General features: G+C 53.9%; 1 protein-coding gene across 4 annotated transcripts in view; it reads left to right on the top strand.

The window, feature by feature from the left end:
- DNMT3A (DNA methyltransferase 3 alpha) overlaps positions 1–18,771 on the top strand; it is a 98,036-nt gene that overhangs the window by 56,601 nt on the left and 22,664 nt on the right. For all 4 annotated transcript variants that reach the window (XR_006606516.1, XM_004745939.3, XM_045079301.1 and 1 more), the window contains exons 5-6: positions 3,481–3,524; positions 3,981–4,127. Coding sequence is in view for 3 of the 4 variants with exons in the window: in XM_004745939.3 (XP_004745996.1) it covers positions 3,481–3,524; positions 3,981–4,127 (191 nt within the window). In the remaining variant the exon portion in view is untranslated. The remainder of the gene's footprint in view (positions 1–3,480; positions 3,525–3,980; positions 4,128–18,771) is intronic.

Consider the following 18,771-nt stretch of genomic DNA (forward strand, 5'->3'; position numbering starts at 1 on the left):
CCTCCCTGACCTCCCAGTAGCCTCGGAGCATCCTGTGTTGTGTGCTTGTGGGCCTCAGAGCCGGGGGGACCCCTGAAGGCCACTGTGCATGGGCTGCATGCTGAGACTGGTGAGGTGCTGCCCCGGGACATGGCAGTGGTCTGCTGGAGGCTCGGCGGCCCAGCCCACAGCCAGCCCCGCAGAACGCGTACACAGCTGCTTAGTTCCAAGGAGGGAGGAGACTAAGGGCCTCGGGAGGTAGCGATTTGGCCATGGTCTCCCTTCTGTTCCCCTCATTCCAGGTCTCCTCTCAGGAGACCCCATCCCTCTCCCCTAAACCCCTCCCATTAGTTTCTATACAGGAAAACCGGAGGACTTTAAGGCAGCCTTCCTGGGCACACAGGTGCCCCAGATCCTGATAGTACAGCCAGGAGAAAGAAGGAGGAACAGGGGAGATGACGAGTAATCAGGACAAGAGCCACCTGGATAGGCAGGTGGTGGCCTTGGGACTGCTTCTGCACTCCTAGCATTAATGCCGCCATGATTGTAATAGAAACGATGGTCATATGGCTTCCTTTGACTGGATATTGACTATGTGTTGAGTGTCCTATATCCCAGCTACTCAAAGTGGCCTGGGGACCAACTGTGTTACCTGGTATCACCTTCAATTTAGAAATGCAGAATCTCAGGCCCTACCCTAGACCTGTGGCGTCCAAAGCTACATTTGAAAGAGATTCTCATGATTTTGATGGATAGTGAACTTTAAGAAGCCCTGCTCTTTAGTTAGCCATTCTTTTGCTTAATTTTTGTGATCATATGAGGAAAACTCTTATTGTCCCCATTTTTCAGATGGGGAAACTGAGTGTTCAGAAAGGTTAAGGTACTTACCCAAGATAATATAGCTAGTGAAGGATCGGATTAGGGTCAGCACAAAGCCCTTTTCTGCTCAGATTGGGCTAGTGACTGCCCCCTGAGCCAAGCCTGGCCTTAGCCTTGTCATGGAGATTTGGGTTCCTTTTAAAGGAAATTTGGGGTGGTCCCAGCCGAGTATAGGCTTAGACTGATAGGTAAGTGTGGTAGTGTTGGAGGCACCCTGGGCTCTCCTGCCCCCTGGACCTGAGATACTCGAGGGTCATGTCTGAGGCTCCAGGGCCACCCTGGGAGGCACACAGCCACCTGGCCCGCCTGTGACCCTGGGTCTGGGCCAGGAGCAGATGGACTGCAGAGGGAGTGTTGAGAGAGCAGCTGACCCTCCTTGACTCAGGACAAGTGCTGCATTCTGAGGCAGGCCCGTTTGTTGTTTTGCTGAGCCAGGCTGGAAAGTGTGTATGTGTGTGTGTGTGTGATATCTCTCAGTGGGCATGTGCAGAATCTGTCCGGGAGAAAATTCCGGAAAGAAGCCAGTTGGAAACTGCACAAGGAAAAGTACTTCTGTTTGGGGGAACATGGGGGCCAGGGAATAGGGAAGGGGAGAACATGAAGGTGGCGGAGGATAAAGTGAACGGGCTGGGCATTTAGGAGCCCTGAGATCTGATTTCTGCTTTGTCAGTCACTCCACAACACCCCCCCCGGCCCCGCCCAGCCTCAGTTTCCCCACTGGCAAAATCTAGGGGCTGGGCAGGTGCTCCCATCATCTCTATAGCTCCCTTCAACCCTGATTTTCTTTCATCCGAATGAATAGATGATTCCCCATAATGAGATGCCATGGAAGGAAATGTTTGAGAGGTCAGAGGGACCCCGCTGCCGCCAGGCCCGAGGGCGGGCGCCCCCTCCTGGCAGCCCAAAGCCTCGTTGGGAGAACGTCCAGGTGTGAGAGAAAAGTGCGGGGGGGGGGGGGCTAGGGAGCGCTCAAAAATATCGGGGGAGCTGGCTGTGCTGAGCAGAAGCACGGAGGAAGAGACAGCAAGACCGGGTGAGACGTACCTTCAAAGGCCTGTCGTGTAAAGTGTTAGCGAGCACCCCTGTTCCTGGCGTGCGCCCAGGACAGACGCTGGCGCTTTGCCCCCCACCCCCCTCGGGCAGCCGGCTGGGCACCGTCCCTGTCCCTGTTGTGTGGCCCACGTGTGTGCCCGCGCTGGCTGCTTGGACCCCTGCCTCCCCTCCCCTGGGCTCCGGGGGCGCTGTAACCCCTGGGCTGCCCCTCCCCCGGGGGCACACACTCAGAACCCCGGGGCTTCTCTAGTGAGAGAGAGGGAAAGAAACTTCCTCTCCGGGGGCCGGAGGAGGCCTTCAATGCTGTGTCTGGTTTCCGCTTCAGAGCCAGGAGATGAAGTAGGGGCTGTTTTTTCCGTTTTGGGCTCCCCCACCCCAACTACCATGAGCCAGCCTCATTGACCTTCCTGCTTTGAGCCCAAGCTCAGTATTCTTGGCTTCAGAGATAGAAGTTCAGGGGCCCAGGTGGGAGGAGGGCTCACTGTCCCCCCACCCCCACCCCAGGAAGCTCTGGAAGGCATAATCACCCCAGTCCCACAGCCAGGGGTGGCTAGACTGCAAGGTGTGTGCTGGGCCTGGGAAGGGCATCCGGGGGAGGACAGGGATATTCTGGAGGAGTGTGGCTGCCCTCCCGAGTGGGGTCCGGACAGGGACGGCGAGAGGATGGGACTCTCCTATAGACAGAACTTCTGGGGCTTCTGCCCTCCTGGGGAGCCTTTCCTTCTAGGAACTGGAATCCGGGCCTAGCCCGAGAGCCGCAGGGAAGAGGCGGAGGGAAGTGCCTTAGGGAAAGGGATCCAAACTGATGTTTATCGAGCACCTACTACATGCTGCGTCCTGTTCCAGGCACTCAAGGTTCCCAGTAACCTATGATTTTAAACAGTCGGCTCTCTTGATTCAGTGAGAAAACAGGCTGAATGGAAGAGGTTACAGAGGTCACACAGAAACACCTGGAATTCAAGTCTTTTAGAAGAAAGGTTAGGGATGGGGAGTGGGGGTGCAGAGGCAGGTACAGATAACAGAACCACAGTGTTGAGACCTGCAGAAGGACCCTAGAGATAGATCATCTCCAGCCTCATTATCTTCCAGATAAGGAAACAGCCTCAGAAACAAAGTTGCTTCAGCAGAGTCTTGCTCCAGTGGCCCTGTACCCCGCTGCCTCCGAGGACATCTTTGCTTCACTCCCTAGAAGCATACAGCTCCCTTCCAGGGCAGGGGGAGACTGTGGCATCTGGCCCCTCCTCTGGGAAGGGAGCTGTTCCTAGACAGCCCCATCTGTGTGCCTGAGACAGAGTCAATGGGCCAGAAGCCGTGGCCCTGGCTTTTCTATTATTCCTTCGGATTTGGGCCTCCAGAGCTGCCCCAGTCCCTTCTCTGCTCTAGGCCGTGCTCTGAGTCCTTGGGGCCAACATGGTGCCTAGCACGCAGTGGGCCATCAGGTTGGACACATGAACAGTTGAATGGTTAAAGGACCCTTGTCCCCGTGGCAGGGACCCCAGGCACAAGGTGGGGCCTCTGAGCCACTCCTGTAACTCTGCCGACAGTCCCTTTGTTCTTCCCTCTCCACAGGCAAAGAACAGAAGGAGACCAACATCGAATCCATGAAAATGGAGGCAAGTGTTTTCCTCAACCCCCAGGGGCTCTGTGGATCCTGATTCTAGAAGAAAGCCACCTCCCTGACCAACCGTGGCGAATGTGTGTGAGGGGATCCTGAGGTGGTCTGTCCCCTTCTTTACATGTCCCCGTGTAAGGAAGAAAGGAGATGGGTGTGGAGGCTAGAAGCCCCCCAACAAGGCAGCCAGCTGGTCCCCTCTGAGACCAGACGCCTCCCCACATGGTTCATGTCCATGTGCCCCCCCACCCCCCAGCCCGTGGCTCACTTCTCCAGCCCAAACAGGGCCTTGCCCAGCACTCTCAGGGTTGACATCTCTGGCCAGGAGTCAAAGCTCCTGTGTTCTGTTTGAGGTGAGTGCCTCCTCAGTTTCCCCTCAGGAGGAGCGAACCTTGCAGTGGGACTGTCAGTGCCCATCTTAATGCCAGTCTGTCTCTCTGTCGTCTCTCTGTCCTAGGGCTCCCGGGGCCGGCTGCGGGGTGGCTTGGGCTGGGAGTCCAGCCTCCGCCAGCGGCCCATGCCGCGGCTCACCTTCCAGGCGGGGGACCCCTACTACATCAGCAAGCGCAAGCGGGACGAGTGGCTGGCACGCTGGAAAAGGGAGGTGAGGTGCCTTCTGGCCTGGGCCCCAGCCTGCCCCACAGAATTGGAAAACCAGAAGTTAGCTTCAGCTGCCCTCTGGAGCTGTTGTCAGGCCCCAGCCAAGCCTCAGTTTCCCCTTCGGGTTAACCTCTTGCACTTACAGGAAACCGCTTAACTCCTAGGCAGTGACTGGTTTCTTTTTTTGTTCAACAAATGTTTATTGATCACTTCCCATGTCTCAGGTAGTGTACTAAGCTCTGTGCGTATACAATTCCTGGCCTCATGGAGTGGATGTTCTGATGGAGGAGACAGAACAAGTAAAGACAGAAAAGTAAAGGAGGGGCTGAAATAGAGGATAGCAGAAGCCTGCTTTAGGTGGGGGTGGTCAGGGGAGGCTTCTTGGAGGAGGTGGCCTTTTTAAGTTAAGACCTAAAGGAGCAGGAGAGCTGGCTCTGATCTGGTTGCTCCTTGGCCCTTCAGTCTGCACTACCTCCATGCCTCTTGCTGCTAAATCCCTCTACTGGCTAGCTTCTACCACCCCCCACCCTCGACCCTGAACCCCCGCTGCCCGCGACCCCCATGGAGGGTATCTGGTGAGGAGTGGGGGTGGGGGTAGAATGTTCTAGGCAGAGGAAACACCACAAGCAAGACCCTGACTTGTTTGGCAAAACAAGAGACCAGTATGCCCCGCGTGAAACGAGCGAGGGAGAAAGTGGGGTCAGACATGGGGTCCAGCCATGTGGGGCTCTGCAGGTCTTGGCCAGAAGCTGGTATAATTCTGAGTACATGCAAGGAGATAGAATCAGTAAGTCAGTAAGGCTTGCTGATGGGTGGGAGGGGCGAAAGAGGGGAAGAAACGGCAGGTCTCACCTGAATACCTAGGGATGCTTGTGCCGTGTCCTCAGATGGGGCAGGCAGCTGGAGGAGCGGGTTTGGGACTGCTGGGAACTGGCAGTTCAGCCTGAGAGGCCGAGGTGCTTGTAGCCGGCGGGGTAGGCAAGTCCGCACTTCAGGTGCAAAGACTGGAGGACGTCAAGAGCAGAAGCTGCTGTTTAAGTCCAGAGAAACGGATGAGCTCACCTGGCGATAGGGAGAGAGAAGAGCCCAAATCCCAAGTTTCCTCCCTGGAAACTGCACCATTTATGGGCTGCGTAGAGAGGACGACAGGGCTGAGAGGCACGTCCATTGCCTCTGACAACCCGGAGGTAGCTGGTGACTTTTCTAAGAGAAGCTTCCATGGGGGTGGAAGCCAGCCCATGGCAGACCGCAGCAGGGACAGGAGGTGAGGCCGTGGACACTGAAAGACCAAGGAGCCAGCAGCCTATCAAGCCTGATGTGCGGGGCCGCTCTCCTGTCTGATCCGCAGATGGACCTCTGGCAGCAGGAAGGCAGCAGAAGTGGCGTGAGTTGCCACCATCTGGGGCGTTCGCCCCAGGCCTTCAAAGGAAGGCATTGGCCGATTTACACTGTGTGAGTGCTCGCTCTAGAAGAAGTTCAGAACGAGGTAGGGGTTGGTCTGCGTGATGGTCTCCAGTTCCTTCGGGCTCCAGGAAGGCAGAAAATTTCCCTCCTGGAAGCGCCTGGAGAAGGGACCGCCTGTCAAGTTTCCCTGAGAAGAGAGGCACTTGACCCTGAGCTCAAAGTGTGGTCTTTAGGACGAAATTCAGGAACTGGGGCTGTTCTTGCCATCTGGTGGGTTGCCTACTAACTAGCCCCCTGGCAGCCAGTGGGGGCAGGGCGGAGGGATGCATTTTCCTGCTCTCCCAGAGTCCTGGGGCCAGAAGGCTAGGCCTAATGACGTTTAGACCTGGAACACTCATGCACTCTGCGGTTCTCAGACTAGGCTTCCCTGAAGAAGCAGTATGGAAGCCTGCCCTCAGCCACCAGAGAAAAGGGGATCTTCTCTCAATTCACAGGAAAAATTAGGATAGTCGGGGCATTTTCTCAATTTTATCATTTCCACTAGAATTTAAAAAGACTTGATCATGGGCCTCTTGTAGCATACGCAGAAGCAGAGAGAGTGGTGGGCTGAGGAAACCCCCACGTACCTATCACGCAGCTTCAACAAGCATCAAAAGCTTTTCTAGTAAACTCTCAATGTTTGCCATCCACTTCCCCACCCCCAGCCAAGAAAGGTCATTGATGAGCATTAACAGAAAAACTTGGAAAGTTGATTCAACTGCAAATGTTTTAGGTATATGTGACTTGAGATGTAGAGGTCTTCCCCTGCCCCCAAAATATATTTTCTGGGGCACCTGGCTGGTTCAGTCTGTTGAGCACAAGACTCTCGATCTCTGGGTCTTGAGTTCAAGCCCCACGTTGGGTGTAGAGCTTACTTAAAAAAAAAAAAAATATATATATATATATATACTTTTTGCCAATCTTTTCCTTCCTTATTTATATTCTGTGACTAAAGAGTCCATCGAGGATTTGTGACTGTCAGCACAGGAGTCAGAGCTGCTGGTCACCTCAATCTCAGAGTAGGGGGCAGGGGCTGCACTTAGGTGCTGGCCAGGGGCTCAGGCCCCCTTCAGGCTTCCTGCTGCCTGCTGAGGCCTGGCCCCAGTACCATACCCGCCCGCCTTGGGCTGTGCCTGGCGTCTAGCGGACAGCTAGTTGCAGGTAACACAAATGCTGGGGAAACACAGCCAGCTTCAAGACTGCCACGTTCCCTTCAGACTGAAGAGTAGTAACTGTCCTCACAGAGTGGCCTACCAGACGTAAAGAAACCCTTTCACCCCTGGCCACCTCACCTCGTTCCCTGGCATTCGACCCTTTTTTCTGATACTGCCTCCCTTGGCCTTCCTGACCTTGGCCCTGAAGTTCTTCCCCATTTCCTCCAACTGCATCTGCTCAGCCTCCTCCTCTGTCCCGTGGCGATGGCATCCCCAGATCTCTGCCTGCCCCTCTGCCCCCCGCTGCTCTTGATCCCCCTCCTTAACCGCTTAAGGGCTCTCATAGATCCTACCATCTACCTGCCTGCCTCCCAAAAAGACATGTCCCCTCCCCAAAGCATGGTTCCAGATGTTTCCTAGGCAGTGTCACTTGAAGGGCCAGCCAGCCCTTCCTAACCTCAGAATGCAACACCTGCTCTTTAAAACTTCCTGCAGGGCCCCGTTATTGGGCAGTCAGAACTCTCCGTGTCTGTGCACTGTGTAAGATACTGGGGGTACTGGAAGCCTAGAGCATGCCTAGTCATCCCAAGATAGGATGAGGGCTCAGGGTACCTCGGGAAGGGCATCACCCGTGGATCATCCGTGCATCAGCAAGAGGTGGCTTCTGGCTTTTAAGGGGTGAACTGGAATTTAGGAAAGAGAGTAGAAGGGCATTGCGGAGGGAGGTGTATGACCTGTGCAAAGGGTCTGGGGCACAAGGCAGCATGGCCTTTTCAGGATCAGGAAGGGAAGTTCGTGGTGGGGCACAGAATGTGGGGCCTGAGGACTGTGTTGTCCCGTCTTGGGGTTTCCACCAGACCCCAGTCTACACCTGCCCCTTCCTTGGTGCACATGCCCCACCTGGGGGGCCTGCTTCCCTGAAAATATTCCACCAGCTGCATTCCCTTTTGCCATGACACCCTTGTCAATCCAGTTACTAAGTGAGGTTCACTTTTGACTTTTCCATCTGAGATTACCTACCTCCCCAGGCTTTCCTCCCCCAGAAAAAAAAAAAAATGTTTAAGGCGGCTTAGAATATCACGAAAGGAATGAAATGTAAAGTAACTGGGTGAGGAAAAGGAGACGTTTGCTCCTTCCCCCGGGCCGAGGTGGGAATTCCGGCTGGAGGGGGGAAGCTCTTGTCTTCCGTCTGTGCCTTCATGGATTCCCTTCACTTCCTTCCTAAGCCTTTTTTTTATTAATCTGTATTTAGATTTAGCCAGCTGGACTCAGTTTAGATGATCCCAATTTTGTTGGCAACATCCAAAGCATCATAGTCAGGGGCCAGCCGAACGTATGCCTTCTTCTCTCCATCAGGCCTGATTAAGGTGTTGACCTTGGCCACATCCATGTCATCGAGCTTCTTCACAGCCTGTTTGATCTGGTGCTTGTCGGCCTTGACATCCACCATGAATACAAGTGTGTTGTTGTTTTCTGTTTTCTTCATGGCCGACTCAGTAGTCAGGGGGAACTTGATGATGGCATAGTGGTCAAGCTTGTTTCTCCTGGGGGCGCTCTTTCGAGGGTATTTGGGTTGCCTTCGGAGACGCAGAGTCTTGGGTCGTCGGAACGTAGGTGATGTGCGGATCTCTTTTCTTTTTGTGACTGTGGACGCCTTTCAGCACCGCTTTCTTGGCTTTCAAAGCCTTTGCTTTGGCTTCGGCTTCGGGAGGGGCAGGGGCTTCCTTCTTAGCTTTCGGCGCCATCTTCGTAAAAAGCCTTCCTAAGCCTTTTAAGGACTAAGCTGTGCTTGAATCATGACGAGGCCTTGCTCGACAACCTACAGTTGCTTGACAACCTACAGTAGCTCCCCACTGTCTCCCTCATGGTGTCAGGAATCCTCAGGCCGTTTGTCCAGGCATCGGTGCTCCTGTGACTTCCCCCCACCGCACCTCACTACCATTCTTCATGAGAAAGGTCCTCTGAGAGGGACCAGTCCCCCCGTATATTGGCCTCTTCTTTCCTCCCTGCCTCTGCTCCCTCTGGGGTTTCCTTTAGCTGTTCTTCGGGAGTCCGCAAGGCTCTCCGGCTCATCCTGACCCCCTTCTCTGCACCCCATAGCCCTTGCTGTTAGTATTTTTGGCTGTAGCACTCTGGGAAATTTCACAGGGTGTTTTTCACTATTTCTTCCCTGTTAGTCGAGTCGTTCCCCCATCACACCCAGTCTGATGTCGGGCAGGGGACATGGGTTCAGCAAATGGCTGTGGCTTGGCCATGCAGTTGACAGGTTGGTGAATGTGGAACACCTCCTCAGAGAGCTCAGCCCTGCGATTTCTGCCTTGAGGCCCCAAGCCCTTGGTTTCCATAGGGTTTTCCCAGAGGCGCCGACAGGTGTACCTGGAGAACAGCTTGGGGCCCGGGGACCCGTGCAATTAGGTTCTCATGGCTGAGGGGGGATGCCCTGATTCTTGTCCACCCTGTGTTCCTGTGGTTTCTGCTGGGCCTCTGCTGTGCTCCGCCCGGGAGAACTGGGCCCAGGTCCCCACAGGCAGAGAGGGTCCAGGCCCTGGTAGCGGGGAGGGCGGGCGTGAGGTAATTCCTCCTCCCAGGGGAGGTCAAGGCCTAGGCTCCTCTTTCTGATAATTAACAGAACAGAAGGACCCAGGGGGAGTACTCTGGGCTTAGCAAGGGCTTCTCCTATGTATTACTTCATCGGTTCTCACCATGGTGAGGTGGAGGGGTGAGGAGGGCTAGTCAGGCAGTTGGGACATCAGCCAGCCAGAGGGGCCATGGACCCCCAGTTCGTACCACTGCTTATGGCTTCAGGGCTCATGTGAAGCTGGGGGATGCTAGGGCTGTCAGTAGTGTCTTCCCCCAAGCCCGATTTTAAAGTTCTATCAGGGCAAGGGTACCGTGTCCTGCTGATCTAGGACCTGGTCCTTTTTCTGGCTCCCATCCCAAAGGAGGAGGGATTCATGCCTCTTTACACTTGCGGGATGCTTCGTACATACTCGGTAGCGATGATGGCAAATAATCTGTGGTTCTAGTCTCTCGTCCCCTTCCGTGCCCCTCCTATAGCGGGCAGCGCCCCCATCCCCTGCCTCCAGGTTGCCCTACAGGCAGCAAAACTTTCACTTTCCTGAAGGGAAGGGTGCCTTTGGAGGCAAGTTCAAATACCACTTGGTGACTTACCTAGGATGGGACCTCCAGTGTCTCTTGCAATCTCACTGAGCTGAGGTCCCTTGGCCGTAGCTGGCCTTGGCTCTGCAGCGTGTGTCCTGGGCGTGGCTCCTGCCCACGTGAGCAGCCCGTGCCTGTGCCTGTGCCTGCTTTCTGCCTCTCCCCACCCCGAGCTTGGTAGACGCAGGCCCTCTGCGCACTGCTGTCCCCAGGGCTGGCATTCCGGAGGGACTGGGTAAAAGTGTGCTGAATGAATCAATAATTCGAGTCTCAGAATCATGTGGGCTAATAAAGGAATTCTTAATATCCAAAGCTCCTAGAGCAGGGCTTGCCTAAAACAGGAACCTGATGATTTTTGAAATGATTTCATTTATTTATTAATTATTATTATTTTCTCGAAATGATTTTAAATGACACACGTATTACACAAATGCGTTCTTCTTGTAAAAAAAGACTCACCCCTCCCCCATGGGTTTAAGTCCCCCAGCAGAAGCACGTAGTTGTTAGTTTGGTGATAGGACGTGATTTTTTCTGTCCATCTCTGTGTGTATAAATATATAATTTTGTTTCACAGTTGTTTTTGTTTCTTTTCCTTTTTTACATAAATGGAACCACATCATAGTTTCATTTTACAGCTTGGTTTTTCACTTACAATAAGCACCAACAATCTAGCCATGTAATTACGGTTCTATCCCACTGTACAGATTACCACGGTTCTACTTACTTGTTCTCTGAAGTGGGGTGGGGGGCTGTGCGCGGTGTTCATGTTGGTTGAGTGTTTTATCGCGTGAGCACCTGCGGTGGTGAGCATCCCTGGTCCTGCCTCTTTGTGCATCTGTGTTTCTCTAAGACAGACACCCAGAAAGAGAAATGCTAGGTCGAAGGGACTGTGTGCTTTCCATTTTGTCAGGTCTGCCAAATTGCCCTCCAGAAAGGGCAAGGACCAATTTCTGCTCCCATAAACAGGGCATGAGTAGACTTCCACCTTTGCCAGCGTCATTATTGGGCTAATCTAAGGGGTGGAGAAAATGATGTCTTGCTATGATTTAATTGGCGTTTCCCAGATAGTAAGTGAGGTTGGACATCTTTTCATATGGTCTTTGGCCATTTGTGCTGTTGCTACTAGGAGCCCAGCAAATGTTGCTTCTGCTTGCTTTATAACCCCACCGTGCTTCCTGTCCGTCCTGGGGAGAACAGCCTGTGAATGTCCAGAGGCTCGTCTCCTGCTGTGCTATATTCCATTTAATAAGCAAACGCTAAGCACCTACCACGTAGGGGGCCATTGTGCTGGGGGCTTTGGGAATAAGGAGATGAATTAGGTGTGATCCTCTGGGCTTTAGTACAGGAGACTTGAGAAATGGTGGCACCAGCAACGTAAACCATTAAGGACTAAAACCAGATTATGAGCAAAGTATACGGCAAGTAGTTTTAGGTTGTTCTGGTCAGCAGGCATTCCTTACTTATCCGCCGTATGTAAATTTATGACAATGTGAACTTTCTTACAGGATGGCCTCAAAAATAACATCTCCCTTCCAGGAAGTGAGGCCATTTGGGGCAGGCATGACAAGACTACTTTACCAAAAGGCTGAACAGGTTTTTAAAGGTATGTCTGTGACAGCCTGTAATCAGAATGATTTTCAGGGCTGGCCTTTAGGATGGGCTGTGAAAATTGTCATCCTAGAGGCTCCCATGGTCTCCTAAGTAGGTGGGCCGTTTGCACCCTGGAGCGTTCACTTCATCTGGAGGGTACAGAGAAGAGCTCTTAGAACAATCCCCACTTCTTAGGGATGAGAAAGCAAGTGGTAGCCATGGGCGGCAGGGTCTAGCAGCTGACCGCACCAACCCTGGAACCCAGCGAAAGGAGTCGGACTTGACTGAGCTCCTATTTCTTGCCAGGCACTGTGCCAAGAGCGTTCACTTTCACCCCAGAGCTAAGATGTGATCAACTGAACTCGTATATCGGGACCCACCAAACAGAGTCTGCTTCAGGGTGCCCCCCGCCGGGGCGGAAATGTAAACCTCAGTCCATTTGCGATTATGGGAAACACTTGTCCGCAAACCTCACGGGCACCAATCATAGTCGTCTGGCTCAGCTTTTGCGCCAGCTCACCTGAGCCTAAAAAAGCAGGACCTGCTAGCCTTATAAGGAAACTCCTGACTTCCTAGCCAATCGAGCCCTGCTTCCGCCTTGCCTCTCCCAATATTCTAGCAAGCTCTCTCCCATCCAGAATCCCTCGGGGAGAGTGCTCCGTTACGTTTTGGGTTCTGTGCTCCCTGATCCGTGGACTGTTTTCCCGTGAGTAAAGGACATCAAACTCATTAGTAAACTGTTTTATTTTTGTCATTGGACAGATACATTGTCTGCAATTACTATAAGAACTATTTTTATCCCGGTTTTACTGATAGGAAACCAAGATTTCCCCTAGATAAGGAGGTAAGAACCACATGGATATGCTTGTAGAGCATTCCCAGGGCAAGACTGATCTCATGCTGCTCTGTTTTGCACCCAAACGACTCACCTAGAACAGAATCTTCCTGGTTTGCAGTCGTAGCTTTTCTTCCAACTAAAGTATGGGGTTAAAAGAGGGGCAGCGCTAGGTGGCCCAGCAGCCCCCAGCTGCATCCACTCCCCATCTCCTGGGCCACCCACTGTCTTTCCAGGTTTGGGTCCTTTTCAGTCCCTGGGACTGGTCCGCCCCACTCTGCAACTTTGGTCCTAAGCCCTTCCTTCCCTTGAATTGCAGTTTTCTCACGGCTGTCCGTTTGACATTGTGCGATTGGATTAAAACAATGTTGGAATGCAATTCAGGAGGCCTGGTTTCTGGACTCAGCCTCGGCCCCTGATCGATTTGAGAAGGTCTTTCTCCTCTCTGTCTGCACGTCCGCTTCCGTATTTGTAACCTGACGGAAATAGACGTAGCTGACCCCAAAGATTTTAAAATTTTGTAATTTGGGGGTGGAGGGCGGGAGTCCTGCTCTGTGGTGGCTTTGTCTCCTATACTACCCTGTACGTGAATTCCAAATCAAGTATTCGAGTGCGTTCTCAGACCTTACATACGTACCTCTGTAGGAAGCACACCCATAAAGTATCCCGATAAGGATTTGTATAAAGACTTCTGTGACATGGACGTGTTTGGCGCTATAGTCTAGCTTTTTTTTCCGCTTCCCTGCTATCTCTCTTTCCTCCTCTGGTGTTACATGCTCAGATCAGAAAGGTTGACTGTGGTACTATCTTCAGACACCAGGTCTGGGCTGGGGAGGGGCCGAAAAGGGCCATGTTGCAAAGCGTGCTCTCCACCTACCCCCCCATCCCCACCCCCACCAGTGTGTCAACCACACTCCTGTCCTCCTGGGGCATTTCCTTAGCTCGGGAATTCACCTTCCAGCTTCCGGCTTTGGTGGCATCTGCTTAGATCTGCCCCTTATTATTGGTTTCCTTTTCATGAGCACATATTCATTCATTATTTCAAGGACTTGTTGAAACTTAGCTGAGGAAGTACTGTGTGCTCAGGCTTTAAGATAACACCACGTGTGTTTGGGTATCTACCCCATTCCCACATTTTCTAGACACTAAGGAAACAAATGTGGAGGAAAGCCAGAATCCCACCCCGGGATCCCCCTTCCCCTCCAGAGGGGTGGGCAGGTATGGGAATGTCTGCCTGTAGCCCAGTAGGGCCATTTTGGAAATAGGACCATATGGGCCATGGGAGCGACTGACTAGCCCTGCCTGAGGACCTTGGCGCAGGCTTGCCGAAGAGAGGAGACAGCATGCAGGCCTTCCACAGGAGCCGGGAGTCTCCCTGGCAGGAATGGTAGCAGCACGGCATTGGGTGGGCTCCTGCGGCAGGTGCCAAGAAATCCTCTGGGAGTTTGGAGTCCAGAGCACTTCAAGATGGTTTGCATCATTAGTTCAACCTCGGGAAACATTCTCGTAGCACTTTTTTTGTTTTTTTTTAAAGATTTTATGTATTTATTTGACAGAGAGAGACACAGAGAGGGAGAAGCAGGCTTCCCGCTGAGCAGGGAGCCCGATATGGGGCTCGATCCCAGAACCCTGGGATCATGACCTGAGTCGAAGGCAGAGGCTTAGCCCACTGAGCCCCCAGGCGCCCATCTAGCACTTTCTATGAGGCAAAGGAGAATATATAATGGCGATGTTCTCCCTGCTTTGCTTTAAAGAGCAGACGCATGTCCAGGAGACCCCCAGGGACGTTCAAGCCTGGGGAGGCCAGCCTGCCTATATGACTCTAGCCAGTACGTTAGATGAAGGAGCTAATGGGCTTGAATTCAGTTGTTACTGAACACACAACAGCGCTGAGCTGATGCTGGAGGACTTGCTCCCTGGCCCGTCCCAGAGCTGCATGGGGCTGCTGGAGGAGGCTGGACTTTTCACCATGAACCTCAGTGTCAGGCAGGAGCTCTTGGCCGCGGGGGCGCGGGGGAGGGTTGGTGGTGGGGGCGGGATTTCAGGGAAAGAACCACTGAGGGCAAAGAGGAGGCATGAAGCTTCTGGGTTGGGTAGGGAACAGCAAGAGGCTCTGGTACGTCGTGTGTGAGAGTCAGGAAGTGTAAGAAGAGATAAGACGACAGAGGAAGATGGTCAGATCGGCAAAGGCCTTCCTGTCACAGTGAGAGACCGAGGCTTCACTGTGCAGGAGAGAGCAGGGGTGTGAGAGAAGCGAGTGTGGATTTTAGGAAGGTGACCCTGGCGGCATGGCAAGGGAGGCCAGAGCCAAAAAGCTGAGAAGGAGGAGGACTTAGGACAACATTCCATGGCTTTGACCGAGGGTCCAGGTCACAGGAGGCAGACAGGATAGAACTGTCTGCAGTTGGAGGGTGGAGAGAAACCTGCTTTGTTTGGGGACTGGGGGTGGTGGTCTTCATCTGAGCTAGAGAATCCTAGAGGGAGAGCAGCTTTGGGACCGGACGGTGGTGTGGGCTTTTCATTTCCTTAAGGATGTATTTTGATCAGCAGGAGTTCTTCATTTTAATAAGGTCCAGTTTATCCCATTTTTTTTTCTTTCATTTTTTTAGTGTGTGTAGCTCAGAATTCTCTGCCTACCCCAAGGTTGGGAAAAGGTTCTCCTAGGAGGGGCTGGACCTTTGAGTTAGACGTTGTTAGACAAACTGCTTTTGAGAAGTCAGCAGGGTGGCCGTGAATGGGGAGAGGTGTACCAGGCAGCTCAAAAGGTGGGTTCGGAATTAGGGTCCCCGTTGTGGAAGGTGAGTGCACGCTGCAGGGGGAAGGGAAAGGCCTGGAGTGCAGGCTTGGAGAGCAGCCCGCACTGACCCGGATAGTGCGGAGCAGGGACGCAGAGCTCCTGGGAGTCCCTGGCAGCCGGGACTTTGAGGACTTCCCCAGAAGGAGCTCTGAAACCCATTAGAGGACCATTCAAGACCCCTTTGTCGCTAATCTGCAGAGCCCTTTCTAATCTGCGTGAAGTGTCTAGTCATCCTGGCCTCCACCGCTCAGTTTATACTTTTCCCAAGGCCACCATGTCTTGTGTGTGTGTGTATGTGTGTTTGGGTGTGTGTGTATAATTTTCCATTTTCGGACTTGCCATTTTTTAATTACAACTCTTTGCAGTGCCTTATGACTCTTCCCCTATTCCTCTTTAGTCAGTAAATGGTGGGCAGTATAAATGTTTTAATTTTCCATTCCCAACCTAGATGGGTTGAACAAAAATAGGGATGAAACAGCTCAGTCTCCTGAGTATTTGCTTCTAGATGCTGTTTAAAGGGCAACTTTGCGGGGTAAACAGATACCAAAAATTGAGTTGGACTTGCTTTATACACAACAAAAGTGCGATCAGAAGTCAGCATCTTGAAGGGTGTGTTGGTGTAGTAACACTGCATCAGAATCACCTGGGCAGGGCATTCAAAAGGCCCATTCCCAGGCCTCTTTTGGAACGTCCTAGAGGCAGAAGCCTCTTGGGGGGTTCCCGGGAAAGCTGATTTTCTAGCCGGCTCCCCAGATAATTCTGAGACTTACGGAAGTTTGAGAACCACCAAGCTTTGGATGATTCCAAGGAAACCAAACTTGGGACGCAAGTGATTTCCAAAAGATGTCTTTATTGTATCACCTACATTGCGGGGTGCGGGGGGGGTGCTCTGTGCACATTGGGGTCACCGGGGATTTTTGTTTTTGCTTTAACCACCATGGTCTGGGCCCCTCCTCTGGATTTGTTCCTTACATTTGGAATTTAGTGATGGACCCTGCCCCCCCCCCCCCGAGTTTCTGAAGCTCTCCAGGTGATTCTAACGTACAGCCCAGGGTGGGACTCTCCGATCGGGAATCCTGAGCTGGGAAAGATGTGCGGCGTCTAAAGCGGGCAGCGCTAGGGAACTGTTTCCAAACATGGGTGGGGGAGAGAAGACCGGAAAGGACTTGGTACAGGAATTCAAATTTTCCCTTTGGGATGGAGATTGTAGGCGTTCCTGCTGTTTTCAGCAGTTTACCGCTTGGCTCGTCCGCCGGGATCCTCCTGGGGCTTCTCTTAGGACTCTGAAACTTGAGAGGGTCTGCATGCCTGAATCTGAATGGTGGTCCCCGAGGCCCCTCCCTTTGACCCCCAGGCCTAGAGCAGGGGTGGGGGAGGGGAGGGAAGGGGACAGCAGCCCAGGCAGTTTGGGTTTACCAGGTTCCTTTTGACCCATACCCCAAGGTGTGAAATCTACGTTTCTCGCAAGGCTCGGGTTTCTAAAGCAAAGTGACCACATCGACAAGTCCTTAAGCCAACTTGACATAGGGTTCTTTCCACCTGTCAAATGCTGCCCCCCCAACTTCCTTCTGTCCTTCCTGTAACATTCAGCAGATATCCGTGGTCCCATCAGACTGATTAGGAAACCAGGATCCAGAGAAGGTAGGCATTTGCTGAACGAAGCTCCTGGCATCCACTGTGATCCCCTGCTCAGTCTGAGCCCTCCCATCCGGCTCCTGGTGGGGACTCGGTGAGGTACGGGCCAGCCACATGGCCACTTGTACCCCTGCTCCCTGCCCAGACCCCGCCCCCCACTCCCTGGTGGAGCCCTGCACACCCCGCCACTCTGGGCTGAGGGCTGAATGCGATCTGGAGGGGAGAGCTGGCTTTGCGGGGAAGCCTTCCCCTTACTGAGTGGCGCTGGAGCTGGCGGGAAGGAGAAGGCGGGTGGGTCAGTGAGGGACGAGGTAGCCGCTGCTGCAGCTCCAGGAGCCTCGGCGGCTGGGGCTCCCAGGCCCCTGGCATCAGGGAAAGTGCCGCAGTGACTGGAGAGAATGACAGGGCTGGGACGAGTGAAGGCCGCCTAGGGTGATGGCAAGGAGAGATGAGGCCAGGGGTCAGCTAGGAAGGGCCTCCCGACCCTTTCTGTGGCTCTCTGGATCCCTGGAATGCGTGCGAGGGGGACTGAGTGTGTGGATCGTACAGCGGGCGCCCCGGGGCGCCTCCTCCCTCGCACCCCTGCCCTCCCTGTGCTGGGGAGCCGAGGCGGCCGCAGACACCCCTGAAGATCTGGCTGCTCCTGTCTGAGAAACCAGGAGGCTGTGCCCACTCCTCGCTCCCCACCCCGCTGCACTCCCGTGCCCGCCCCCGCCGATCTGGGTCTCCTCCGATTTCCTTCAGCACACGGAGACCGCCTCCCCACCACATAATTTACCACCTAATTGCATGCTGTCTTGGAGGAGGGCTGTGGTTCCATGCGCGGTGGGTCTCGGGCACACAGTCGGGCTGTGAGTAACACAAGGGTGGAGGCCCGTCTCCCCCACCTCCGCAGTGTCCTCCCTGGGCCCAGCGGTGGTGGGTGCTCGGGACAGCTGTGCTCCTGGATCCCGGGGTCGGGCTGGGGTTCAGGTGGGCTCAGATGTCGGCTCCAGAGTACAGCACGGACCCTCCTGTGGGTTCTTCGACTCGCGAGGGGGATGGGGTGCCCCTGGCCCCCAGCGTTTGCCTGAATGCTGCACCTTTCCTGGGCCCAAGTTTGGGGAGGATGGCACAGAGCCCAACAGGCCGGCACAGTGCGGGTTGCCATGGTGACCCTTTTCGTTTCCTTCCGAAGGACGATCGTAGGACGATCGTTTCTTTCAGCCCGTTCATCCTTCATCCGCCTGGGCTGCCACCATTCTCTGCACTCTGGGAACCACGCTGCCCAGCCCCATTACCTCTGCTTTGTGCCACAGGGAACCACTTGTCGGGAGGCTCGGTTCTAAATCACAGTCCAGTATCAGCCGGTGGCGTGTTCTGGCTTGAAGGGGAGCAGTGGGGACAGGCCCTGTGCTCCTGGATCCCGGGGCGAGCTCACCTCAGCCTCTACTTCTACCTGCCCTTCCTCTCTCCAGACCACTTCCTCCTCAGTTAGTGGCTCAGACCCTCTGGGTGGGCTCAGTTCCTGAGGGCTTCGGTTTCCTGGTTTGTAACAAGGACAGCCGGGGCCTTTAGTGGTTTCCACACCTGGCAAGAATCAGAATTACCGAGGGAGGTTTCTCAGTGGATTCCTGGGCCCTGCCCCAAGCCTGCTGATCTCCGCAGGAGGGCCCAAGAATCTGTATTTTTTAAAAAAACCTCCTTGGGTGATCCTAATACAGTTAAACCCAACTGACTTGGGGATTCTCCTGGCAAGATGATCTGTGGGGCCCTTTCGGGAAGGAAAGGAAGCCCTGCCCTGTGCTGAGGACTGACCAGTCTTTCTGGGTTCTCAGAGCTTCTGAAGAGCCCCTCGCAGGCTACTCGTCAGGAAGCGGGTGTTTCCTGGTCAGGCTGGCTAAGCCAAGACCAGGCCCCCACCTTTCCCCCACAGGAGAAGGCTGGAGAGAGAGAATGACAGGAAGGGGGGGCATGTTGCCATAACAACCAGCTCCAGGCGGAGGCCTCCCTTCCAGGGGCTGGTACTTCACCCCAGTAATGGTGGTTTCCATGG

The sequence above is a fragment of the Mustela putorius genome, unplaced genomic scaffold (genome assembly GCF_011764305.1).
Source record: "Mustela putorius furo isolate JIRA1106 unplaced genomic scaffold, ASM1176430v1.1 tig00000281_pilon_pilon_pilon, whole genome shotgun sequence".
In the NCBI taxonomy this organism is placed as follows: Eukaryota; Metazoa; Chordata; class Mammalia; order Carnivora; family Mustelidae; genus Mustela; species Mustela putorius.